Below are 27,098 nucleotides of genomic sequence, written 5' to 3' on the forward strand. Positions count from 1 at the left end.
ATTTCCTTCTTTTTTACAAACCCTTGTGGCGAGGGCTGACTCTCAATAGATCACAGCAAGGGAGCTGCTCTGCTACGCATTATGCTTACTTAATCTATAATATTGATCCTGACAATGATATTGGATTTTTTAAGGAACCCTTATCTTTTAGAGACAATACTAAAATATTTGCATTTGAAATGATAGAACTGTTTCAGATTTGCTTCAAAGTCATCCAGTAGAATGGAGGACAGTGACTTAGACATAGAAATGGTGTAAGATTGGCCAGGAGTAGATACTTGTCTCAGCTGGGTGATGACTACATGGGTTTTGGATACCACTTTTTAAAAATTTTGTGTACATTTGAAATTTTCCATAATACAAAGCTTTAAAAAATAAGATTAGATCCCTTAGGTAAGAAGCTGGGGACTTTTGGTGGTTTTGATGGACGTAGTCTCTAGAGAATAGAATTAAATTCATCCCTCTGATGGGTAGCAGATGAAGTCCCTTGAAAAGGTAAAGAAACCAAACTTGGCCACAGACTAACGGGCCTTCATCCTAGATATCTTAACCCTTGGTTCCCAGAAAGCCCTGGGACCAGGCTCCTCCATGACTTCCAATTTTCATGGGCATGGGCTGCTCTCACCTTTGAGTCAGGGGTTTTCCTGATTCAGCTTAAGTGGTAAGACTGATTTGGTAAAAGTCAATTGTATAAGAAGGAATACATCTATTTTTTTAATAGATTGTCCAAAAAGAGTTTATTCCAGAGGTTTCATGTTTTCCTCTAAAGCAATTATACACATTAGCAGAAACCCTGAGAAAATGTTGGTGGGAGCCCTCTGAACTTCCTTATTTATCTCTCTCTTCAGAAAAAATAAAATACTCAAAATCAGGTGCATTTCCAGATGAAAAATTCATCAGAATATTAATACTTTAACATTTAATTTGGGTGATTAATTTGAAAACTTAGTAATATAATAAAAGTTATTTCAGGCTGCTTGTTGACTTTATATCTTTTTAAATGGCAAAAGAGATTTTCTTTCCAACAATATATCAGTATTCATACAAGACCTTTCTTTCTTTTCTAATGGGGTTTGTTTTTGTTCGTTGTAGTTCTCATAGAGTTGAAGGTTCAAGAGGGGGAACTGTGAGAGAGAAAAGAAAAAGTTAGATCACCAAAGGCTTTTTTTTGTTTGTTTTTGGCTGCACCTCACGGCATATGGGATTTTAGTTCCCTGACCAGGGATCAAACCCCTGTTCCCTTCAGTGGAAGCATGGAGTTTTTAACGACTGGACCACCAGGAAATTCCCAATCACTAAAGGCTTTGATTGTTAAATTTCCATCCCCATTTAAAGGAATCTTTAGTTGTCCACACACATGGGTCCTAGCCCCTCTCTAGAACATCCTTTCTCTGCAGAAGTCACCTCTATCTTTTTAGCTTTTCCTGTTTATTTTATGAACTGGTAGCTATTAAACAGTAGGTAGGACATGGTCATCTTTGCGGGCAGCCTTGGAAGCAGCATCAGCACAGAAAAGATGTCTGACATCTGGAGCCCAAGAGCAATATTCTAAGCTCAATATGTACATTGGAAGTTGAGATAAATTTGATTAATTTTTAGAAAGTATGAATCCCAATTTCTTCTCCCCCGGAGGACAAGTATACCGCCCTACCACACAGACTTTGGCCTTGACCAGGTGAATCTCTTTGGCCAAAAAATGTGAGCAGACATGATGAGAGCAGGTTTTAAATGTGCTTGTGTGATTTGGCTTCTCTTAGGCTTCTGTGATCTGCCATGGGAAGAACATACCCTGAGTAACTGTCCATCACAGAGAATGTGAAGATACACAGAGCAAAACTGAACCCAGCTGAAGCCTGAAGCCAAGCCCAGGTGACCAGCAGCTGAAGCAGAGCTGTGGGCCAAAAAATATAGAAGTTCTTATTGCAAGTCACTGAACTTCGTGATGGTTTGATATGCAGCATTATTGCCTCAGTTGGTGACTAACACAGAAATCATTTACATACAGAAGGAAATTGAAACCTGAGAGCAGATGCATTTTCTAGGAAGACTGTGTAAAGCAGTGACTCTTAACCTACTTTAGAGTTATGGACTTTCTTAAGATTTCAATAAATACCTTGATCTGATTCTTCTCCAAGCTTCCTTGATTCCCTATGTCTCTCCCCAGGCTTCCATGTGAATCCACCTGATTGGCAAAATCTAGAACATGTCTGAACCACTAGCTGCACGGGACTTGGGGACATGTCATATTAGCCCTGTTTAGCTTTCTAGCCATTGAAACCTAGGAGGAGGTTGCAGTGAGACTTGAGGGGGCCAACCTACTCTTTCTAACACATCACCCTGAGGAGGAGTTGTTTAGGCAGGAGAGGAATGAGAAAGTGAAGCCGGGGAGAATTAGGAGAACCTGGCATCCCAGAAATTATGACAAGAGGCAGTATGAAGAAGTGAAGGGTCAATCACTTAGATTAAATGATGCAGAGAAACACTATGTAAAGTTGTAAAGAATCTGTTGAATTGGGCAATAATGATATCCCTAGAGGCCAGAAGAGTGACTACTTCACGGGGATGGTGAAAAGGTGAGAAGGTAGAGATAAGGAGTCCCACAATATAACTCTTTCCAGAACCTTGGTTGAGAAAGAAAAAGGAAGGATGTGGTTACCATCTCTGTGTCCTTGTGTAATAGTGAATCATTCCCCACTGAGGGACTGGTAAAGCCAGAGGCTAAAAAAGTCTCAATCTCTCTCTCTTCTTTGTCACTTTCTTCATTGTCTTCTCCTCATTCTCTGAAAGAAGGGGTCTTTTCCTGGGTCTCCCAAGTCTTCCTGTGAGTCAACAGAAATGACTCTCATATTCCCTGTGCATTTTCTTGTTGGTTTATCAGAGCCCACAACTGTGGGACAGTTCCCTGAAACAGCAGCCATTGCTGTGTCTGTGCTCCACTCTCTCCTGGCCCCGCACAGCCTGCATCTCATTACTACCTCCTGGCAAGGTCTGGCCCTCACTCTGTGTCTTCTTTGCCCTGCAGTTCATATTAATTCTCACACTGCACCCAGAGATCTCAGGCCTCACAGTTTTTTTAAGTCAAACCATTCTTGGCCTCATGGTGTTGGTAAATATTGCTAATAATCTCTCAATATCCATCTTGTCTTCTTCCTGTTAGTAAAAGAACCTCCAAGTTTTCCCTGAGCCTAAACAGAGACTAATTAGTCGGCTTCTCAAGCAGCTAGGTATGACCATGTGATTACATGTGAACCAAAGGGAGTCTCACTTCTCCTTCCTTCTAGGTGGAGAAAGGTGATGGCTGGAGCACTGTTGGAAGCCATGCATTTAGCATGTCAGAGCTGCCCTTCTACCCAGACCACTCACCTCTAGACTGTCAAATAAGGAGAAGATAAAGTTAGGTTTTAGGTAGACCACAGTGTTTGGTTTTAGACTGTGCATTAAATGATACAACAGGCACAAGACCCATCACTCTCCTTAGTCACAATGACTGCATGGCCGGGCTGCCAACCTCTAGGGCTGGCTTCACAGTGACCACTGCATCTTTCTGGTCTGACCTCTGGTCTGATGGTTTGTTCTCTTCCTCTTAGCAGTCTCCTCTGACTAAAATAACATCTAAAGACGTTTCTTATTTCTTATGATATTTGGAGAATTGGGGGCAAGAATGAATAGCAACTGGTAGGATTCCCCTGGAAGCTTCATTTCCTTGGGAACAATATACATATTCTCCATGATCCTCTGGCATTGGCATCAGTCAGCTTGCAACAAATCCAAGCTCTACCACTTAACAGTAATGCTAATTAACCTTCCTGTGTCTCAGTTATAAAATAGAGATAATAATTGTACCTGTCTATAAAAACTTGCTATGATGATAGTTTTAAGCGATTACAGTTCAATGACCTTATTTTTGCAAATTTTGTGGCAAAATATGACCACATGAACCAGTGCTTGAACCCCTCCCTGGATCTTGGCAAAGATTAGCTTCACAGGAAACCCATCTCTGCCTACCTTATAGGATCATTAGAGGATGACACAATGTAGACCCATGGCCACTAGCACATAAGGCACATTTATGCTTCTTACACAAAGGTAGGAAGCTCCAGACACATGACTCAGGGCTTGGCCAGAAGAGCAGGGTTAGGTGTCAGCCCTCACTCTTCCCTTGGCTGGGTGCTTTCAGCATCACAAAAATGCAACGCCGATGGTACACCTGCGAGGTGGGTGTATTCTCCAAGGTGCCCGGACAACGGGCCGGGGGTGACTGGGAACTAAACTGAAGTCCTTTTCTCTTGCCAAATTGTTATGTCTCGGCACGCAGTTACATATGCCTGAGAAGAGGGCATTTTTGCTTTCACACAAAGGCTCTGTCTCTCTGCCAAGCCCTGCGCCCACTTCTTGGGAATGTGCTGAGGTACCATCAGGCTGTGGGTGGCCCAGTACATTACACCAGCACCTGTGGCAGCCCTGACACCTGGCACCAAATAAGCACTCTGCACGTATCCGTGCTGCGCTCTGGGGCCTCTCATTCTTTCCAGCCTGTGTGATCTTTTCCTTACTTGCTCACTCTTGCATAACTCAAGGTCAAGTTAATTTGCGTATTTTCAAGGAAGCGATCGGAAACCTAAGTTGCTCCAGGGAATTGCTTTACCAGTGTGTCCCTGGGCTTTATGGTGGGGGTCCACACAGACAGCACCTTTGGGATTTTGCCAGGCTCCTCGGCTGTCTGCATCGACACACCGCTGGGAAGGAATTTGGAGTTGCAGCACCCGGGAAACACCCAGCACTCATTTTAGGCAAAGCCAAGCCAAAGGACTGTTCCTGGCCAGTACTGGAACCTGGAGGTAGGGGGCGTGGGAGGCCAAGTATCAATGCCTCTCGACGTCAGATTTGTCTTTTGGTGCCTTGGTGCGAAAGCTTGAAGCATATCTTAAAGAGCCTGTTCTCTAAAAGGCAGCCACTAGAGGGTACTTTAGGGTCTCTTTCTCTGCAGTCTGTCCTGCTGTGAACTGACAGGTTTGCTGAGCTGCTTTGGACCTTACCAGGCCTGCCAAGGGATTGAGGACAGTTTTACCTCACAGGTTAGGGTATGAAGGTGGACAGCAGGAGAGCAGATGCCTTGGGCATCCACCTACATTATTTCTGTCAAGTGAGTTACCCTTAGACATTCAATTTCTCCATCAAAGGAAACATACATTTAAAATTTTCAGGGCTTCCCTGGTGGCGCAGTGGAAAAGAATCCGCCCGCCAATCCAGGGGACATGGGTTCGATCCCTGGTCCAGGAAGATGTCACATGCCGCAGAGCAACTAAGCCCGTGTACCACAACTACTGAGCCCATGTGCCATAACGACTGAGCCTGCAAGCCTAGAGCCCATGCTCCACAACAAGAGAAGCCACTGCAATGAGAAGTCCGTGCGCTGCAACAAAGAGTAGCCCCCACTCACCGCAACTAGAGAAAGCCCACATGCAGCAATGAAGACCCAGCACAGCCAAAAGTAAAATAAAAAACAAAAACAAAACAAAAAAATCTCCCCTCCGTCCCTCAGTTGTCTTCCCAAGAGACGATTAATTTTGTTTCTTTCATATCTATAAAGAGGTTATAATTGATTATAACTTGCACATAGCAACCAAAGTAAGTAACAAATGAGGTTCCTTGTATTCTTTGATTTTTAAAGGTATTTCTTTAAAAGATAAAAACACGTGATAAAAAAACTAATCTGTAAGACAAAGCTAAAATGAAAAGTACCAGCCTCCCTTACACATTACCCCCCATTTTTAGCCCTTCTCCCCAAGAACATCCACAGTCACCAATTTCTTGTAATCCTCCTCAAAACAGGCTCATGCATATATGCCATAAACATCAACAAATTAAACAGATACATGGACGCACCAAATACACATTTCTGACTCTTAATTTTTTCATTTAATTATATATCTTGGATGTATTTCCATAGCAGTACATAAAGCACATAAGCTTCCTTCTTTCTTTTGAAAGGATGAATCATAGAGTTTTCAGTATTCTATTGGATGATTTTAGTTTGTTACTAGCTTTTGCTATTACAAACAATATTTTTCCTACCATCTCCCCCACAATGTTTTTCTAATGAGAGTCTGTATGTGTGTGTGTGTGTGTTATAATTTTGCAACTGTGAATGTTTGTAAGCCTAAATTTCCAGGTAAGTGAATATTCTTTATTATTATTTTTTCTTTCTAAAAAGAAGGGGAAGTTTCAAAAGAAATTGTCTATTGTCATTCTTTTCCAAAACATTTATACCTTCATCTTTAGGCATCATTTTCCAATAATTTCTAGGAGAACAAGTTTTTATGATTATTTTTGCTACAGAATCTATTAACATTAATTTAATAACATTTCTCTCCTTCTTGAGTTTTTCATCTTATTTTAGTTTAGCTCGATTATTTTGTGTTGAATTTGAATGAACATTTCTCCCTGGCCTGTTTCCCACAAAATGCCCTTGGAATGTGGAAATTACCTGAGCATTATTCCACGGTGACTACATGTCATCTGATAATATTTGATAATGGACAAAACAGTTGCTGTTGTGTTAGAATTAAATGAAAGAGGCTACATTTAATAAGCTGACAAGATCGAATATAGAAGTGTATAGAAGTGAGTGCCTTTAGGAAGTTTTCATTTCAGTCTAGGTAAAATTAATTTAAACACAAATGGAATCACTAGATAAAGATATAGCTTACCGTAACTCCCTCAAATAAATTTCGTTTTTGGCCTTTGAACAAAGTTCACAGGAAATTCAAGGACAAGTTTGACCCATCCTTTTTTTGTTCCTAAAATTCTTTCCTTAGTAGTGTAATGTGATTAATACTCACAAATTTTTACCCTAAAGTGATGTTTAAGATAATAGATTAACCTTACTTGATTCCAGTAGGCTTTCATCAATTTCCAGATTGAAGTCTAAGGCAAATATATTTCAATCTTTTGAAAAAACTGGATTGTTTCAGAAGAATATTTTATTGGAGAGAAAACTAACCTAGCAAATGGGAAAAAAAAAAAAAAAAAGAGTTCCTACCATTTTCTCCCAATAATCTCATCACTTAGCACTTCAAAATATAACTGTAGGGAGTACCCTTCCAGTCAGAGCTAAGTGGCTCCTATTAAACTGCCCCTCCTACATATGACAATATAAAACACTAGGAAAAAATATAAGAAGCAGTTAAAAGCAGAATTGACAAAAACAGGAAGATTCTGGAAGGGAGTTAACACTTCGAAGCAGGGAAAGGGTAGGGAGGGAGTTTCCCACATTTTATGGCCCTTAGCCTGAGATCACACAAGTCTGGCAGCATGGGGGTAACTAGAGCTCTGTTAGAAAGACTACAACATTTCTGGCTTGAAGAACCAGAGGTCAGAGTTTGAGGCAACCACATCCTTTGGAAAATGAGGTGGGAAATGGCAGAAAAGAGATAGCTAGAGAGGGAGAAGCTTATATTCTGTGTTTAAACTTACATCACGGATAATCTCTGAATCATGATTGTGCAAGGCAGACTCAAAGGAGCCCAGCTAAAGCCAAAAAAAAAAACAACTGAACTCGGATTTGAGCTTCTACTACTGAGATCAATATCATGTTTGGAGTTTGAGTCTCACCATGTTTACTGCCCATTTAAAAAGAAAATCAATACCTTGGAGGAATGTAACAGAATCCAGTTTTCATAACATAATATTTACAACATCTAGGTTGCAGTCCAAAATTACTTGGCAATCCAAAAATGAGTAAACAAGCCAGGAAAATGTGATCCATTGTCATAAGAGAAACAATCAATAAAGACTGGCACTAAGGTGTCTAAATGTTGGAATGAATGAGCAATGCTGTAAAAGCAGCAATTAGAACTATGCTCAGTGAGGTAAAGGAAAAGATGCCCATCATGATCTAAATGATAGTAAATATCAGTAAAGAAATAGAAAATATATATAATAAAGAAAAATTTGAGAACTGAAATTTACACTATCTATTTAGAAGATGAATTTGATAGCAAAATTAAGATTATAGGATAGGAGTCAGTAAACTTAAATACAGTTTGATAGAAGTTATACAGCCTGAAAAACACAAAGAAAAAGTTGGAAACAATTAATAAAGCCATGTGGGTATTTGGGACTATATGAAGGGGCCTAACATATGAGTAATTGGATTCTCAGGGAGAGATGAGAAAGATAATGGAACAGAAAAAAAAAAATTAAAGAAATACTACCTGAAAATTTCTCAAATTTGTTAAAAGACATAAATTTGCAAATTCAAGAAGCTCAACAAATGTCAAACCTGATGAATAATTATAATAATATTTTTTAAATCTCTAGGCACATCGTTGTCAAATTATTGACAACCAAAGAGAAAGAAAAATTTTGACAGCAACCAGAGAAAAATGACACATTATATATACAGGGAAACAATGATTTGAATAATTGATCATTTCTCATCAGACACAATGGAGGCCAGATAACCACAGAACATTTTAAAAGTGTTGAAAGGAAAAAGCTGTCAACTGAGAATCCTATACCCAACAAAAATATCCCTCAAGGATGAAATGAAGTAAAGACATTAAAAAACAAAACAAGACAAAAACAAACAAACAAAAAAAAACAACTAAGAGAACGTATCTCCAGTATACCTGCACTAAAAAAATGCTAAAGGAAGTTCTTTAGGCTTAGGGAAATGAGATAAGATGAAAACTTAGATCTCTGGGAGGACTGAAGAACATTGGGGTAAAGGTAAATATGTGGGTAAATATAAAAGACTATTTTTCCTCTTAATTTCTTTAAAATACATATCACATGCCAGTTTTATCTTGTCATAATGCAATACATTTTACTACTGTAATGTAAAGGACCGGAGGCATGGTTAAATGGTAGGTGAAATGGTACAATATTATCTCAACCAAACAGTAAAAATTAAGGATGTATATTGTAATCCATTAGGCCACACACCAAAAAATCCTGTCAAGAGGAATAACAAAAACCCAAAAGGTAAATTTAAAATAAAATTCTTTTAAAAGTCATTTAATGTAAAAGAAGGCAGAAAAGGAGAAACAGGAGAAGAAAAAGCAGAGGGAACAAAACAGAAAACGTATAGTAAAGTGGTAGGTTAAACCCAACCATATCAATAATTACCTTAAATGTAAGTGTGATAAACACTCCCTATCAAATTAAAATGCAGAGAATGTACTTTTAAAAAAAGTCCCAATTACATGCTGTCTATAAGAGATGCTGTTTAAATATAAACACGACTATAGACTTATTTTAGGTCAAGCTTAGCAAATCGTTTTCAAAAGTTCTCAAAGCTCCCACCTAACTCTCCCCCAAATCACTTCCTTCCTAACTGGATTAATGTTCTATCCTCTAGCATTAATTACTGCACTCATTTTTATTAATCCCCATAACCACAGGTCAAGAGAATAAAAGCAGCTATCCAAGCAAACACATATTCAACATTATCTCTAAAGCCCACGGAGCAAAAAAAGATAAAGATTCAAAAAAGTTCTCCCCACTGTCTGGTTTCTGATGATTCTGGAATAAGGTGTGAACATAACTGCAATATCCAGGAGAGGGTGGAATATGTAGAATCAATCAATTCATCACCCAATCTTCCAGTAATATTTAGTTCAAGCAAGAAACTCCTTTAGAACTATTAAGGTTGATGTTATCCCTCACTTAAATTCACTTAACAGACATTGAAGGAAAGCAATTCATACTCAAGTACTTATAGGTCATCCTCTGAAATTATAAAATATGAAAGCTCCACGTGGCCCCCTAACACTCAACATCTTGCTTTGTCATTGCCAGCTCCCTTGTTTTACTTGCTTTTGGATTATATATATATATATATATATATATATTTGGAAATAATAGCTATCTCTTAACTAACCAAGCTTTATGATATACTTTAGATTAGAAACTTTTCAAAAGGCCTGTTTAGTTTTTCACAATACAAGAATACATTTACAAAATAACATTTTAATTTCCATTAAGTTTTCTTAGAAATAATGCCAGTATCACCAATACGATCATAACCACAGCAGCATGCTTTAAGACCTAAAAGTGAATTTTTACTATGTCAAATGTGATAACATGCCCCCCAAAATAGAGAATTCTTATCTATGAGGGTAATTGTAAATCATCATCTAGTACTTACTTGATGAAGCCACTTTCTTCAGAAAACTCCCAATTCCCTCAAGTTCTATCAGTTCGGTTACCAAATACTGCCAAACATGTAATTACAGATATTTGTAGCAGCTGAACAAATAGAATAATTATTATATTTCACAATTTACATAGCTGATTTTATATACCTATATCTATATCCATAGTTATATCTATATAATGTTACTAACATTTATAGAACTATATTTCCCCTGAGAAATTTCATAGGGTAGGGCTACATTCCATTCATGCCTCCCCTGTCATAGTTACATATATGAGACTTTCTGGTGGAAGATGGCAGATGAGGGAGGATGGATGAAGGGTCATTCCCAGGTTTTTTGATTTGGTACCTGAATTAAAGTTTTGGCCATTCACTTAATACAAGAGAATCAAAGGGGGAAACATGAAGCGTTTGAACCTGGACATATTGATTTTGAAGTACAAATAAGTTGGTCTAGAGTTCAGATGAAATAATTGCAGTGGAGAGGAAGATTCAAGGGTCATCAGAGCACAAGTGATAATGGAAATCAGGACCATGGACGTGATCGTTTGGGAGACTGCGGATTCAGAGGAGAGTGCCGTGGATGGAGCCCTGGGACACACCAACACCTAGGGGACACATGGAGAACAAGAAGGGGCCAGGGAAATGATAAAGGAAATTTTCACATACTGAGGTACGAGGAAGTCACTCTGGCTTATGCATGAGTTAACTTGAATTTTATGCTAACTAAAACAGCCTGTTTGTGGTGTATCAAACATACACTGTATGTCTGCTTTAATTATGAAATAAAAGGGAGCACTGACCAGAAGTAAAGAATGTCCATGTTAAAAATAAAGATTAAATGCCTTCCTTCCTGGGATGCTAACGCTGGTACTCCTTCAATGACAAGACTCCCTCCCCAGATGCCAAGGCCATACTAACTCCCTGCGTACGTGCTGATATGGGCTTTTTGAAACCTTGAAGGAATTTATCCCCGACTTGTTTAATGTTCTTTGTTTTGACAACATATGAAACTGTGTTTAAAACCATGCGTCTCTGTACCTTTCTTCTGGCCTTTGCTGGTGGCCAGCCATCCTTGGCATTCTTTGGCTTGATGCAGAATAACTCCAATCTCTGCCTCAGTAGTCACATGGCATTCCTCCTGGGTATCTGTGTCCAAATTTCCCTCTTCCTATAAGGATAGCAGTCATTGGATTAATCCAGTCTGACCTCATCTTACCTTGATTAAATCTGCAAAAACAGTATTTCCAAATAGGGTCATATTCTGAAGTTCTGGGTGGACATGAATTTTTAGAGGACACTATTCAACCTAGTACACCATCCTAAGGGTATGATCACAGATTTACAGGTGCTATAGTAACTAGTCTCTAGAAAGAGGAATATATTCAAGAAATTAGAGTGGTGCACAAAATAAATGAATTTTTTGTGGGCACCTGTTTGAGGATGTCATTGAGAGGACGTGACCTCCGGTTGACCCTCCAACCCCAGGCAATTAGAGTCTCTTTATCCCCTCCCCTGTCCTTAGGATGTATGTTCTGTCCACTGTTCCTGTACCAGGAGCCATTTTCAAGGATGTAGCCTTGAGAGAGCAATGTGTTGTTGAGATCATGTGGTCTGTACACTGGACTGAACCCCATTAAGGCTTCTGTGTAAACTTTTAAGATTCTGGCAGGCAGGAGAGGAGATGTATTTATCTTGCTTCGCCTGAGACAAGCCTTCTATGTAAATTCCCTGCCTATTAACACTGCCATCTACCAATCTGAATGGGTCTACCTCTCCTTGACCTTTGTGTAAGGGGGCAAGTTTAGAATTTCACTAGGGGAATTCCCTGAGGTCATGAACCAACAGCACCGACTTTTTGTAACTCAGTTTCTTTCAATTGTTATAGGAGCCCAAAGTAAGTGAAGACTCACTTTGCAGAAATTCATCACACTCAATATGTTTTATTTGGCATCTCATCTGCTATAAGAAACACCCCTCTGAACTGTTTCTGTAAAGAAGAAATTAACATTTTTTTTCACTCAGTGAAACAGAGAATCAGAAAGCCTTCCTAACCCTTCCTAACCCTTGGGTAGCCACGCAGATGGCTAAACTAATGTCTCTAAAAAAACTCTTGGACTCCATTTAAAAAAAACTCTTGGACTCCATTAGTTTAGCCATCTGTGTGGCTACAGAACCTCTGTCAGCCCAGGTAACCAAATGTAAAATAGCTAGTGGGAAGCAGCCACAAAGCACAGGGGGATCAGCTCCCTGCTTTGTGACCACCTAGAGGGGTGGGATAGGGAGGGTGGGAGGGAGGGAGATGCAAGAGGGAAGAGATATGGGGATATATGTATATGTATAGCTGATTCACTTTGTTATAAAGCAGAAACTAACACACCCCTGTAAAGCAATTACACTCCAATAAAGATGTTTAAAAAAAACACAAACTCTTGGAGTAATGAGAGGTGTGGCAAAGGACCATTCATTTATTTAGACAAAAGTACCTTTAACTGCATTATCATCAAACATTTACTATATGGAGCACAGTAATGCTGTCTTTGTGGCACCATTAGATATTATGTGTATTTAGGCCTAAAAAGAATTCTTTCCCTGGGATGGCATTGGGAGAGCAAAAAATGACATAAAGGAGCAAAAAGGACAAACATAAAAGTAACATTTGGGCTGATTCTGACATTATTTTGAGCCATCCAGTCAATTCCATAAGGGATTCTAAGATATGATTCATGGGCGACCCTTCTTGATTACTCGTGGCTCCCCCAGTCCCTGCCATCTGTGGTACTTTGCAGTACCTGAATCCCACCAGGCTTAGCTGACCAAAAACTAGGCCCCATGAACAAGCCTCCGGAGCTGCGGGGCATCCCTTCCCGACACCTGAGCCCCCCACTCTCCTCTCTGGGTCCAAGGCTACCACCATAGCAACCGTATTCAGTTGGTTTCCATACCAGCGCCAAAGTCGATAAGCCTTTACAGAGTCCATCATATAACTACGAGGAGAGGGCAAGTATGCATGTCAAAGGCCCTGTATTTGAAATACGTATTTCAAAGTCTGGACGGCATTATTAAGAGGAAAAGTAAGCCATGCTGCAGCACACACAGCTCTTTGTGAAACTAAGGTTTCAGGACAGTTGTGCAGGCGAGACTGTGACAGGGTGTTTCTAGAGAGGAACGCAAAGCAGGATCCTAGAACTACCTTTTATTTGTATTGCTCTGAACGCCAAACGGAAACACAGTAAGAAGTTTGTCTGCGGCGCTTGTCTTTTACCCAAAGACTTTCTGCCCGGGAGCCCAGGGGTTCTGCCTCTAGGTTGGGATAACAAGTGGCCCCGCGGGATCCCACCGGCTTCGCTCTGCGCCCGCGGGGTGGCCGGCCGGCGGGGTCCGCAGCGCGGCACGGGTGCGCAATGCCCGGCCTGCCGAGTTTTCGGTTTCCACTTTTCCCTTCCAGGCCTCTCCCACTTCCTTTCCCCCCGGTCCCCACGTCCGGGGGCCCGCACCTCTGCTGGGTCCCGTCCGCTCCCCCCGGGGACCCAAAGGAGGCGAATTCCTGTGAGCCCCAGGAATGCCAAGAGTGCGCAGCGAGACGGGAAATTGCAAAAGTCCTCGCCCCTCTGCCCTCCCCCGCGGCTTTCCCGTAACTCCCGCCCCTGGGCGCACGCCCCGCAGCTGATTCATTGCCTGGGCGCGGGGCCGGCCCTGCACATCCACACCCGCGCTCGCCCCCGCCTCGCACCGCGGCGGCAGCCAAGCCGACGACTCAGCCCGGCTCACGGAGCCTTACCGCCCGCGGGGTGAGTACCCACCCGACCGCCCGTACCGCTCCCCTCCGCGCGCCCCGCCTCCCTCCGTGGCTCTTCCGACGTACGGACCTGGGTGGCGTCCTGTAGAATCCGACCCCTTTGCCGGCCCTTCCCGGCTGGACGCGGCCTGGAGCTCAGCCGTCTTCTCCCCTGCTTGGTGCCGCCGAGGCCCCGCGTTTGCTTTGGTTCGGGATTCGCTCTGCTCCGAGACGGTGCTTTGAGGGGTCCTCACCCGTGGCGCGCCAGCCTGGTGCGTAACACTGGAATACTAATTCTTCCCAGAGCGCACGCTGCTGGGGACACCACGACCGTTCCTACCCTGCTTTTACGTTCGCCATCCCACCGCCTCCTTCGCAGGTAGTTGGGAGTTAAAATTCCCATTTGACCCACTTTTGCCTCTCTCCCAACACTCCAGAGTGAACTGCTGTCTCCAGCCTCCCCTCACGCTCCCTTAACCCCCACCTGACAGTCATTCCTCTCGCAGTCCGCGATCTCCCTCCACCCGGTCTCTTGTTTACACCTGGAAGCGGGAGGCGCTCACGCGCAGGTGGAGCAGGAAATCCCAGGGAGGTGTCTGGGGTAGACGCCAAGCGAATGCAAGGAGCGCCGAGGTGTCTGGCCGGGCGGTGGGAGCCTTGCGTTTGTAACTAACCCACCCCTCATCCTTTTATAGACAAACCTTTCCTAGGCAAAAAGCACGGAGGGGTTCAATAACTTGTCCAAGACCGTAGAGCTGGCCGCGGTGGCAATGACGTTGCGAAGCGCGGGGCTTTGTCCCTGACACCGAGAGCCCTTTCTTGACAGTCCTTGGCCCGCTCACGCATCCATCCTACCTGCCTGCCTGTCCTATGGTGGGAAGCACAGTGCGCCGTGCCACTGAGCAGGGACGCCTGGTAACTGACAAGCCTGAAGACTGAACAAGCTTAGTCTCCAGCTCGAGAGGTCGATGTAGGCAGAGGATATGATAGAACTGAATGTAGTGTATTTCATTTGAGCTAGAAGGAGGGGAGCTCTGGGTCTTATTCTCGTCTAAACTGACTTTGGGACTTGGGTCAGGTTAACTTTATGGCCTCAGCCTCTGTCTCCTCCTCTTCAAAATAATAATGGTTCACACTTACTATGGGACCAGGCAGCATTCTAAGTACTGTACATATGCTAGACGATTTAAGCGTCACCAGTGAGGTAGGTAGCAGTTTTCTCATTTTGATTTTATCAGTGAGAAAACTGAGACCCAGAGAAGTTAAGTAACTTGTCTGTGGTCACACAGCTAGCGCGTGACAGTCAGGATTTGGTGTTGGAATCTGCTTATAACCACTGTGTTGTGCCTCAAACTCTAGGACCCTTTTTAGAGTGTTTCCCACCCCACCCCACTCGTGGTGCTTCATTATTGTCCTGCTTTGTCTCTCTCCTTGGCTGTTTTAAAATGCACTCAGAGACCCTTGAAGCTGAAGGGCCCCAAAGGGTCATAGTGGCCAGGGGTTTCCAAACTTAGCTGTGTCTTAGAATCATTCTTGAAGCTTTTCAGAGCGCTGGCCTCCAGCTTCACCTGCCTACGCAGAATCATCACGGCATGCTAAGTTTGGCATCTCCCAGATAGCGTTCAGTATTGTTGGAATGCCTCCAGTGGCAGGGAGCTCACCAGCTAACGTGATTGTTGGACAGAGCTAATTCCCAGCTGTAACTTGCCTCCTTGTGGTACCTGTTCTGTCTCCTGTTGTCTCAGCAAATGTGTCTAAACCTCTAAACTTTCTGTATCAAAGGCCACCTTGAGAGGAAAGGGCTGGTCTTAGGTGTCCAACGGGGACTGGAGCCACACTGGGGAGAACACTTACACACTGGGTCTTTTCCTTCTACCCCATTCTTTAACCTGAAAGAGCAGAAACACCTACAGGGGTGCAGAGAGGTGTTCCAGAGTCTCTGTTGTTTCTTGTAACCCTTTGTCCTGAAAAAGGAACCAAATCAGGAAAACTATCAGGGTGTTGAAAGAGGAATCGGTGGTGCTGTGATTTGACAAGAGGAAGGTGTGTGTTTTCCTTGTGGGAGGGTTTTTGGCTTGGGTGGAAGGAAAACTGAGTGTCATCTTGCTCACTTACAGGAACAGTGAGCCCTGGCTCTCTTTTCCCTGGGGGAGGAAGTCCTCCTTGATTGAAAAAAATATATGAAAGGAGGAAATATAAGACAAATAAGATTTTGTGAGAAATACCCCTCCCTCCAAGCAGGCTTCCTTGCTCTGTAAAGCACAAGTTTCTTCTCCAGCAGCTGTGTCCTTGCTTTTACAAGGTTGTCTATTTTATTTTTGTGTTTTAAAGATAATGCAAATAATAAGTGAATATATATATGAACTATATGAAATGAAATGCACTCCTACTCCCACACAGAAGAGGGTAAGTTCAGGTTGGTACCTACTATTCCAAGATTTCTTCTTTTCTATACAATTGCATGATATGTATATATACACTATATTTTTTTAAGATATTTTTCTTTTTTTAAAATTGTACAATTATCTATTTATTTATTTTATTTTACTTTATTTTTGGCTTTGTTGGGTCTTCGTTTCTGCACACGGGCTTTCTCTAGTTGTGGCGAGCGGGGGCTACTTTTTGTTGCGGTGCACGGGCTTCTCATTGCGGTGGCTTCTTTTGTTGCAGAGCACAGGCTGTAGGCGCGCGGGCTTCAGTAGTTGTGGTGGGAGGGCTCAGTAGTTGTGGCTCCCGGGCTCTAGAGCTCAGGCTCAGTAGTTGTGGTGCACAGGCTTAGCTAGTCCGTGGCATGTGGGATCTTCCTGGACCAGGGCTTGAACCCGTGTCCCCTGCATTGGCAGGCAGATTCTCAACCACTGTGCCACCAGGGAAGGCCTACACTATGTTTTAATATATGTAAATGAGATCTTACTATCATTGTGCAGCTTATTTTTTCACCCCCAAGTCTTAGAGCTCTAACATCTCTGTATGTACCTCTTTTGCTAATGGCTACATGTTATTCTAAAGTAATAATGCTTATTCTTATTATTTTAATTAGAGACATTTATTCATCCTTTCCCTTATTGATGGACATTTGAGTTGTTTAAAATTATTCAGCATTAGCAACAGTGCTTCAGGGAAGATTGTGCATTCATCTTTGTGCTTAAGCCCGAGTATAATATCCTAGGAGAGAGATTTGTGGGTCCAAGTGTTTATCCATTTTTCAACTTGATAGATAAAACCCTTCAAATTGCACCACTGACCCACCCCAGGTACTAATTTAAACTCAGCCCATGAGACTCTATTTCCCTCATCCTTCCTAAAACCAGGTGTTATCTCTTTTTTTTTTAATTTAAATTTTCAAATCTGGTAGATGAGTGAAACCCAATAAAGCATTTTAATTTGCATTTTGCTGATTATTGCTGCCATTTAATATTTCTAAACACAATATTTATGGATCATGTGTGTCTCCTGTCAATTACCTGTGCGTATCCTTTGCTCACTTTTCTGCTGAGTTGCTTTCTCTTATTTCTGTTTACTGCAGAAGCTCTAAGGTACTCAGTTTCTTAATCTTTTGTCTGTTGTAGATGATGCAAATATTGCTTCTAGTGTAATGCTCATTTTCCAAATTTTTTTGATTATGGTAAAATACATAATATAAAATGTACCATTTTAATCATTTAAAGTACACAGGTCTGTGTCATTAAGTATGTGCAACCATCCCCACCGTCCATCTCCAGAACTCTTCATCTTGCAAAACTGAAACTGTACCCATTAGACAATAATTCCCCATTCCCCCTCTCTTCCCAACCCCTGACAGCCATCATTCTACTTTCTGTCTCTATGCATTCAAATACTCCAGGTACCTCATATAAATGGGGGAATCATATAGTCTTTGCCTTTTTGTAACTGGCTTATTTCACTTAGCAAAATGTCCTCAAGGCTCATCCATGCTGTAGCATGTATCAGAATTTCCTTCCTTTTTAAGGCTGAATAATATTCCATTGTTTATGTATACCACATTCTGCTTATCCATTTATAATGCTTTTATTTATTTATTTTCAAAATAAATGTATTTATTTATGTTTTATTTGTGGCTGCGTTGGGTCTTCGTTGCGGTGTGTGGGCTTCTCACTGCAGTGGCTTCTCTTGTTGCGGAGCACGGGCTCTAGGCGTGCAGGCTTCAGTAGTTGTGGCACACGGGCTTAGTAGTTGTGGCACGTGGGCTCAGTAGTTGTGGCTCACGGGCTGTAGAGCGCAGGCTCAGTAGTTGTGGCACACGGGCTTAGTTGCTCCGCGGCATGTGGGATCCTCCCAGACCAGTGATCGAACCCGTGTCCCCTGCACTGGCAGGTGGATTCTCAACCACTGTGCCACCAGGGAAGCCCAATGCTTTTATTTTTAACTACCTTTTGCTGCACAGAAGTTTTAAATGTTTGTGTAATCAACTCTGCAATCTCATGCTTTCTGTGCTTTGTCTAGCTTAGAAAGGTCTTTTTCACCTAAAAATTATTTTTAAGTTTTTTTCTAACACTTTTATTATTTAGGTTTTACATTTAGCTCTGCAAATTTTCAGATTTTTGTATAAGATGAAAGGTAAAATGTAACTTAACTTTTTTCTTAAGTTTTAAGCAGTTGATCCAATACTGTTTATATAATCATACAACTTTTTTCTAACTCATTTGAAATTCTATTTTTACAGTAAAATAAATTCCTATTTATATAAGGCCCTGTTTCAGGATTCTACCCTATTTCACCGATCTATTTTTGTCTCTTCTTCTGCCAGTATCACCTGTGTTAAATGCTACAGCTTGATGGTATATTTTTATATCTAGGAGTATATATTTGTGGTTTTTTCCCTCAGAACTTTTTTTGAAAATGATTCTCATACATTTTCATTTTGTATAAACTTTACAAATAACTTGTCAAGTTTAATAAAATCCTATTGGAATTTTTCTTAAGATTTTCTTGGCTTTCTAATTATCAGTAATTTTTTTATGCCTTAATGTCGATTGTCGTATGCCCTTCACACATGCAGGAAGCAGCGTGATGTGACTGGCGAGTGACTCACATGGCTCAAGCTCTGAATTGACTGTGTCAACCTGGACAAGTTACTTTTAGCCTTTCTTAGCCTTAATTTCCCTATCTTTGTATGGGGATAATAATTGAATCTCCTTTCAGGGGGCTGTTATAAGGATTCTATTAATGAATGCATGTAAATCACTTAGCAAAGCACCTAGCAGAGGGTTAGCACCCAGTACGTGCTAGCTGGGATCATTTTCACATTTCCCTTCCTATCCTGCTGTGGGCACTGCAGTGTGCCTTGTCAGAGCAAGAACTGCTAAATCTTCTCCTTCATATATCCATAGTGTCCTAGGAGACAAAAATATGTAATAAATATTGAATATAGTAGTGCTTCTCAAACTTCAGTGTGTATCTGCATCACCTGGGGATCTTGTTTAAATGCAGATTTTTATCCCACACTTTGCATATGTAGTCTCTCACTGATATATATATATATATATATATATATATATATATATATATATTTTTTTTTTTTTTTTTGGCTGTATGTGGACCTCTCACTGTTGTGGCCTCTCCCGTTGCGGAGCACAGGCTCCGGATGCGCAGGCTCAGCGGCCATGGCTCACGGGCCCAGCCGCTCCGCGGCATGTGGGATCTTCCCAGACCGGGGCACAAACCCGTGTCCCCTGCATCGGCAGACGGACTCTCAACCACTGCGCCACCAGGGAAGCCCCCATTTATCTTTTGATGGGCACATGGGTTGCTTCCATATCTTGACTATTGTAAATAATGCTGCAATGAACATAGGGGTGCATACATCTTTTAAAATTAGTGTTTTCATTTGTTTCAGATAAATACCCAGAAGTGGAATTACTGGATCATATGGAGTTCTATTTTTAATTTTTTGAGGAAACTCCAAACTGTTCTCCATAGTGGCTGCACCAGTTTACATTCCCATCAACAATGCAGGAGGTTCCCTTTTCTCCACATCCTTGTCAGCATTTGCTATTTGTTGTATTTTGATGGTAGCCATTCTGACAGGTGTGAGGTGGTAACTCACTGTGGTTTTGGTTTGCATTTCCCCGATAATTAGTGATGTTGAGCATCTTTTCATGTGCCTGTTGGCCATCCATATTTCTTCTTTGGAAAAATGTCTATTCAGGCCCTCTGACCATTTTTTAATTGGGTTGTTTGTTTTTATGATGTTGAGTTTTATGAGTTCTCTGTTTATTCTAGTAAAGCTAATGGTCTTGCATTTACATCTTTGTTCATCTGGATTTTATTTTGTTGAAGGAAATGAAGCAGTAGCAATAATGATCAAATTAACATATATTGGATTTACTGTGTGTATATTCTCATAATCTTATGTGATCCTCATGGCAATCCTATGAGGTAGGTTATTTATTCTCATTTTACAGAAAAGAAAATCGAAGCCTAGATGGTTTAATTAACTTGTCTATAGTCATGTAGTTATTAAGTGCCAGGGGGGGATTAGACCCTAAGTAGTCTTATGTCAGAGCAGCTGTATATAACTGTTACAGCTTCCTTTTCCCATACATGTCTGGGTTGGTACATTGTTCCAGTACCATTTGGGTGAATAATGTATCTTTTCTCAAATGAAGTATCACCTTTAGCATTTACTAAATGCCTACATATTCTTTGGGTCCAAAATATTCCTTGGATCCAGGTTTTCCAGTTCTTTCTTTGACTTCACATACAACTTAGAGACTCAACTTTACTCCTATCTGGAATCACAGATTGCAAGAATCGTTAACTAAACATTGCTTAAAAAAAGATGAGCTGTGAGTCAATTCAGTCTCATAAATCAGGATTGACCTTACAAAACTAGTAGAAACACTTAATGGTAGGTTTAGAGGGCGGGGAAGAAGTGCTTGAACCCTGTGCGTGCCTCCGAGTGATGGATACTTAAGGAGGAAGGGGTGGTGGAATTGCGTGCCTCCGAGTGATGGATACTTAAGGAGGAAGGGGTGGTGGGATTGGGGTGAAACCTTGTGGGTAATCAATCCTATGCTGTAACGGTGGAGGTCCTTTCAAAGGGGCTCCGAAAGACAAATGGCAGGGCTCTTAAAAAAAAAAAAAGAACAGAACCTAGAAGATGTGGGCATCCTCCATGAAGTGGCATGCAACTCTTTGTACTGCCACATAGAACTCTTTCACAAGGTACACACACGGATCCCGTGTCCTACTTGAACAGCTTCTTCTTTAAAATAGTATTTGCATATGACATCATTGGGGCACCCAGCCAATTTTGAAGAGTTTGGAAACATACCTATGTTCTTGGGAAGCAAGTGATCGATTAAGCTGCTTCCCATGGGGATTATTTGAGGTGGGGAAACTTCTCAGGAATAAATATTTCAGTAATGACAGAACAAGAAGTGCTGGTGAAGAGGGGCAGATTTTTCAAAAGCTGTGTTTTCATTACACATGTAGTTTTTATTACACATGTAGTAGATATTTGAATATCCCTCTAGTATTACACATGAGGGATATTCAAAGGCATCTTCTTTTTGCAGAGACAAGATTTGAATGAGAGGTTCTACGAAAGGAGTGGGTAATTTTTCTTTTCTTTCCTCCCTTTTTCCTCCAGAGAAGGAATGTCAATGAAAGACTATGAATTCGGCAACATTTGGCAACAGAAAATGTAGAAGGGCCTGAAAAAGAATCTATTTTAATTAAAATAAAATTGAGGGCTTCCCTGGTAGCGCAGTGGTTGAGAGTCCGCCTGCCGATGCGGGGGACACGGGTTCGTGCCCCGGTCCGGGAAGATCCCACATGCCGCGGAGCGGCTGGGCCCGTGAGCCATGGCTTCTGAGCCTGCGCATCTGGAGCCTGTGCTCCGCAACGGGAGAGGCCACGACAGTGAGAGGCCCGCGTACCGCCTAAATAAATAAATAAATAAATAAATAAATAAATAAAATTGAAAGCAAGGAAGAGAGAATGCAAGAAAATTGGTACAAGTTTTTGTTCGTTTACTGGCTATTGACTGGGTGGCAACTGCGTTCTGGCACTGTGACAGACGTGGGGAATAAGGTGTAGACTGTCCTCAAGCAGCTCATAGTCTGGGTAGGAAAAATGGAGATCTGAAAAATAAAGATCAAGAACAGATTTTGTCTGGATTTGTTAATCCCATAATCCTAATAACAGATACAAACTACTATATATAAAATAGATAAGCAACAAGGAATTACTGTGTAGCATAGTGAACTATATTCAGTATCTTGTAATAACCTATAATGGAAAATAATCTCTCTCTGTGTACACACACACACACACACACACACACACACACACAAACTTACTGTATGCCTGAAACTAACACAATATTGTAAATCAACTGTACTTCTTCTTTTCTTTTTGGCCGCACTGTGCACCTTTGTGGGAATCTTAGTTTGCTGACCAGGGATTGAACCTGGGCCCCAGCAGTGAGGGTGCTGAGTCCTAACCACTGGACCGCCAGGGAATTCCCTCAACTATACCTCAATTTTAAAACACTGGGGAAATTTTTTTAAAAAAGAGAGAGAACAGATTTGGGAAAGGACAATGTCATGCAGATGGGGCAGGAAAGTATTTTTCCTTTCTGAATTCTGCCACTTCGTACTTCCCAGACTTCCTTTTCTTACTGGAAAGTGGACGTGGCAATGCTCCTTGCTCATGGTCGTGGAGAGAGAAAGCCTGTTGAATGAATGGGAGAGCTGGGTAGCCTCTCTCGGGTCAGAAGCAGAGCTTCAGAGGAAAAACCAAACCCTGCTTGGTGCACCCTGAGCATCTGTAGGGGAACGTGCCAAGCAGCCGCCTGGTGCTGAGGGACTCACCAGCCCTCATCCTTGAGGTGATGGGGGAAAGCCTGGCCTAATCTTGGATTTTCATTTTGATCTGCATAAGGGGGAGTACTGTAGGGTGTAGAGCACCCCAGAGCTATGTGCTCGGACCTCTTTCTCTTTTCTGTCTGTACACCCTCTTGGAGATCTTTCAGTCCTATGGCTTTAAATACTATTTGTATGCACCAGGCATGCCTGGATTTATACCCCCAGCCACGACCCCTCCCATGGCCCCTCCACATGATGTATCCAGCTAGCTACTTGACATCTCCACTTGGATATCAAGTGAGCATTTCAAATTGAGATCTCGCAGGTTGGGTCCTTGATACAGCCCACTAAATCATTCTTCTGCTTCTCCATGAATGGTGATTCCATTTTCCCAGGGACTCAGGCCAAAATTCTTGGAGCCATCCACGATGTCTCACTTTATCACCACCCCGCACACCCTGCCAGCTCTATCTTTAAAATTTCTCCCATTTCATCACCGTTCCCATGGCCACTGCCGTGCCCCCCGCCGGGTCTAAGCCAGCATCAGTCTCCCCTGGACTATGGCCGTGACCTCCACCTGCACTCCCTCATGCTACTCTTGCCCCCTTCAATGTCTTCAATACGGGGTCCTTCCTGTACAATATAAGGTAGACCGTGTCACTCCTTTGTTTAAAACTACCCAGTGGCTCCCATCTCAGAGTAGAAGCCGACGTCTCTAAAGCATTTTCCCTGTCTGCTCTGCCTCGCCGCATGCCCTGTGATTGCCCCGGTCGCTCACCTCCTCGCCCGTGCCAACACCCGGCTCCGTGTTGTTCCTTGACTATATGCCCAGCGCTTTGCCACCTCAGGATCTCTGCACAGGTCACTCCCTCACCTCCAGGCTTTTCACTCTGTTACTGGGGGTCTCACAGGGAAATAGCTGATGCACTCAGAGTCCGATAACTCGAGGAGGATTGACATAGGAGGCGTGGAGGGGAACCACGTGGGCTGTGCAGCGGTCACCTGGGGCTTGGAAGAGGCTGGCCCAGAGCCCTTGGTGTCTGTGTTTTTCCAGCAGCATCAGGCTCTGTGCCTACAGGAAATCTGTTCATAGGGCATTTCCCAAAGTGGGTTCCACAGGGGTCTCTGAGAGGTTCTCCCATCTGCTGACTCTTGTTCTGCAGGTTTTGATGAACTGTTTTGATTTTAGGATCTCAGACAAGGCTAGGACTCGTAGTCCTTCTGCAAAAGGTCCTGAGGTGGTCTGGAGCCTGAAGTATCGGCATGGTGGCTGCCCGGTCACAACACTGGAAATAAGCACTTTGTTCTGTGCAGGCAGTGACCACTGGGTCACGGCTACCACCTGTCCAGCATGTGTAAAACCATGCCCATCAGAACTGATGAAAGGAAAACCAGGAAATCTAAGTGCCTGCTGGAATGAAGGTCCTCAGCTTCACAACCTGCCATATGTGAGATGGTGGGAAAGGGCAGGGCTTCAGACAGGATTGTCCTGGTGATTCTCAAAGACTGTCCTGAGATACTCAGACCTTAGAAGTACATCCCTTGTAAATACTTTTATCTTTCAGTTTTGTTATATGACAACTTGTATTCTTTAGTTTCTGGTTACCTTTAATTGGTAGGTGGCCTCTAACTTCTAGTTTTAAGTTTCTCTGCCCCATGACTTGTTTAATTTTTGTGACATGTAAAATATTTGATTTACTAAAACTCCACCTTTTTACAAACATCTTAAATAGCCCTTTCGTGCAGAGGACATGAGGCAGCGTCCATCTCACCCCCGGAATCACCTGCTTTTTTTTTTTTTTAATTGGGGTATAGTTGTTTTACAATGTTGTGTTAGTTTCTACTATACAGCGAAGTGAATCAGCCATATGTACACATATATCCCCTCTTTTTTGGATTTCCTGGAATCACCTGCTTTTGAATTGCAAGGATGAGCTCTCCTCATGGTGGTGGCTCCTGTGTTCCCTGGGTGACGTAAGTGCCAGGAGGATGGGACCCTGTGCCGTAGACCAGGATTGGATGGATATTTGAATGAACAGTGAGTGTCAGACAATTCACTGTGCCATTTTCCTTTGCCTCCCCTTTGGTTCTCAGCAGAAGATCTTTTCTCTTGAGTCAGTTTTCCCCCAGCTTTGATATGCAGTTGTAATAGGACCCTATCTGAAGTTGCCAGTAGAGACTTCAGTGCGGTATGGATGACCTGTTGCCAAAAATTGAAGTAGCAGAAAGCAGTGCTTAAAGAATCAGGAAGTAAAGCTGTCACTTGAAGACTTGTGCTCCTACGTAAGCAGGTTTGACCACCCCAAAGTAATTGAATGGTTTGGTTTACCCTCTTCCTGTCTTCACTGTCGTCCCCATTTCTTGTAAAATACCATTTAAAGGAAATAAATGGAGGGTGTGGGCAGTGAAAATGAATGATCTGGTTCATGGAATTTTGAGCTTTTGATGAAGCCCAAGGGGACTAGATGGGGGCAAAAGATGACTTTGAATTTTTCTTTGTTTCTCTCCATGATAAGTCAGAGTTTGAAGTAGAAAAGTGAAATTCAGTACTTCCCCTGACTAAACGTTTCTTATGAAATGAACATATTAGCCTCCTTAAGGCCATCCAGGCTTATTCTGTGTGCCCTCGGATTGTCCAATGGTCTGAGGACCTGATGAGTCAGTGAAGCTCTTTGACCTGTAGTTCACAACCCTATTCTAAGACAAGGAAAACCGGAAATTATCTTGAACAATGAAACTCTGCCTGTCTTCTTCGGTGCCAAGTGCTCATTTCTCTCAGGTGACATTTTAAGGAGGGAGACAGGGCAGGGTGGAGATGACTCCCCCATGAGGAATTCATTCAAATGTAGCTCTTCTGTGACTGTTTTTTTAATATTTAACTTTTGTTTCTCTGCTTTATCTTTCTTCACCAACCTTTGCTTGGTTTGAAGAGATTGGTGGATCGTTATCTATTGCCACACAGACTCAGTGGCACATCTGGGAACAGCTGCTCTGGGCTGGGGCGTGGCCGGCTGCTGGCTGACCGAGGCTGGCCCCTGCTGGAGCAACTCAGGGGCTCAGCTCTGCCTCAGGTTTCTTGTCCTCCTCCTGGGTCTAATAGAATAGCCCAGAAATGCTCTTTTCATGCCAAAGGTGGAAACACAAAAGAGCAAGCAGAAATACATAAAGCCTCTTGAGGCCTAGGCTCCAAGCTGGCCTACCATCACTTCTGCCTCATTTACGGGCCAAAGCAAGTCAGATGGAGCAGGGAAATTGCCTCATTGTGGGGCGAGGGGGGACTCCAAATTCACAGTGACGGGGGTATGGACATAAGGGGGAGAGAAGAACGGGAACCTTAATGCCATCGTCTTCCACAGTTGGTTCAAAGAAACTTGCTCACAGCTAAAATTAAATAAAATTTCCCTTCTTTGCAATTTATCTTTTTCAGAAAACCAGAACCTATGGCTCTCTTTGCAGTTTTTCAGACAACATTCCTCTTGGCATTGCTGTCCTTGAGAACTTACGAAAGTGAAGGTAAGAAGTGGAAAGAACAGTAAAAAAAAAAAAAAAAAATCACCTAGGGGAAAAAAAACAAGGTGACAGGTACTTTGGAGAAAAATCAACAGGTCATTTTTCTTTGAAAATTACTTGGAATTGGTAAGTAGCAGTGATTACCTTAGTCATGAGCTTCCTAATCTTGATGGCTCATTTTAGTAAGCTATACCTTAACCTTGATTTCCCCGTCAATGGAGTAAGCTATACCTTAACCTTGATTTCCTGGTCAGTGGAGTAAGCTATACCTTAAGCTTGATTTCCTGCTCAATGGAGTAAGCTATACCTTAGCCTTGATTTCCTGGTCAGTGGTAACTTGTCAGTGAATCTAATCCCAGAGAATGTCATGATCAATATATGGTCCATGGCCATTGCCAGAGGAGTTCCTTCTAAACTTGCTGGGTAGAGATGGGTTATGTGTCCAGTGTCAGCTGCAAGGTTAGAGCAAGTTGGGCTGTGCCACAACTGCGTTCGTTGACAGGCTGTTACCTGCAAGATAATATGCTAAGTGCTGAAATGCTGTTTATGGGTAAAGAAATAGTATTTGTCTCTTAGCTCCTCCCACAGCGAAGGTATTTGGCCATAAATCAACTTTGTAAATAAAGTCAGTAAGAATTCAACACCATTAAAATGTTTATGCATATTTTATCACTTTGAGCCAGTTTGAAGACAGATTCAAACTTGAGAGAGTTTCTATGGGTTTATAAAGTTTGTGTTGCTTTTACCTGCATTTTATAAAGCTTTACCTTTTCCTCTTTCTGCATTTATTCTTTGCTGTATACTCCCTTTGTAA

General features: G+C 42.3%; 1 protein-coding gene and 1 long non-coding RNA gene across 16 annotated transcripts in view; one reads left to right on the forward strand and one right to left on the reverse strand.

Moving 5' to 3' along the window:
* LOC149749530 (uncharacterized) overlaps positions 1–14,148 on the reverse strand; it is a 166,701-nt gene extending 152,553 nt beyond the window's left edge. Inside the window, exons 1-3 of one of the 4 annotated variants that reach the window (XR_016392632.1) lie at positions 14,032–14,148; positions 11,204–11,333; positions 10,154–10,220 (exon numbers count right to left, since the gene is read on the reverse strand). This is a non-coding gene — a long non-coding RNA (uncharacterized LOC149749530). Of the gene's footprint in view, positions 1–78; positions 10,255–11,203; positions 11,334–14,031 lie in introns of those variants that run through there. The other 3 variants (XR_016392631.1, XR_016392630.1, XR_016392629.1) reach the window with 3 other exon arrangements.
* The window catches only part of OSMR (oncostatin M receptor), a 58,568-nt gene continuing 45,290 nt past the window's right edge, over positions 13,821–27,098 (forward strand). For 2 of the 12 annotated variants that reach the window (XM_022598826.2, XM_089908800.1), the window contains exons 1-2: positions 13,822–13,953; positions 26,202–26,287. In XM_022598826.2, coding sequence (XP_022454534.1) covers positions 26,215–26,287 — 73 coding nt within the window. In that variant the 5' untranslated portion in view covers positions 13,822–13,953; positions 26,202–26,214. Of the gene's footprint in view, positions 13,954–13,986; positions 14,320–16,271; positions 26,288–27,098 lie in introns of those variants that run through there. The other 10 variants (XM_089908801.1, XM_089908799.1, XM_089908798.1 and 7 more) reach the window with 10 other exon arrangements.

Source organism: Delphinapterus leucas, chromosome 3 (assembly GCF_059928025.1).
Source record: "Delphinapterus leucas isolate spDelLeu-1000000601 "Yukka" chromosome 3, BTC_Dleu_Yukka2, whole genome shotgun sequence".
NCBI lineage: Eukaryota > Metazoa > Chordata > Mammalia > Artiodactyla > Monodontidae > Delphinapterus > Delphinapterus leucas.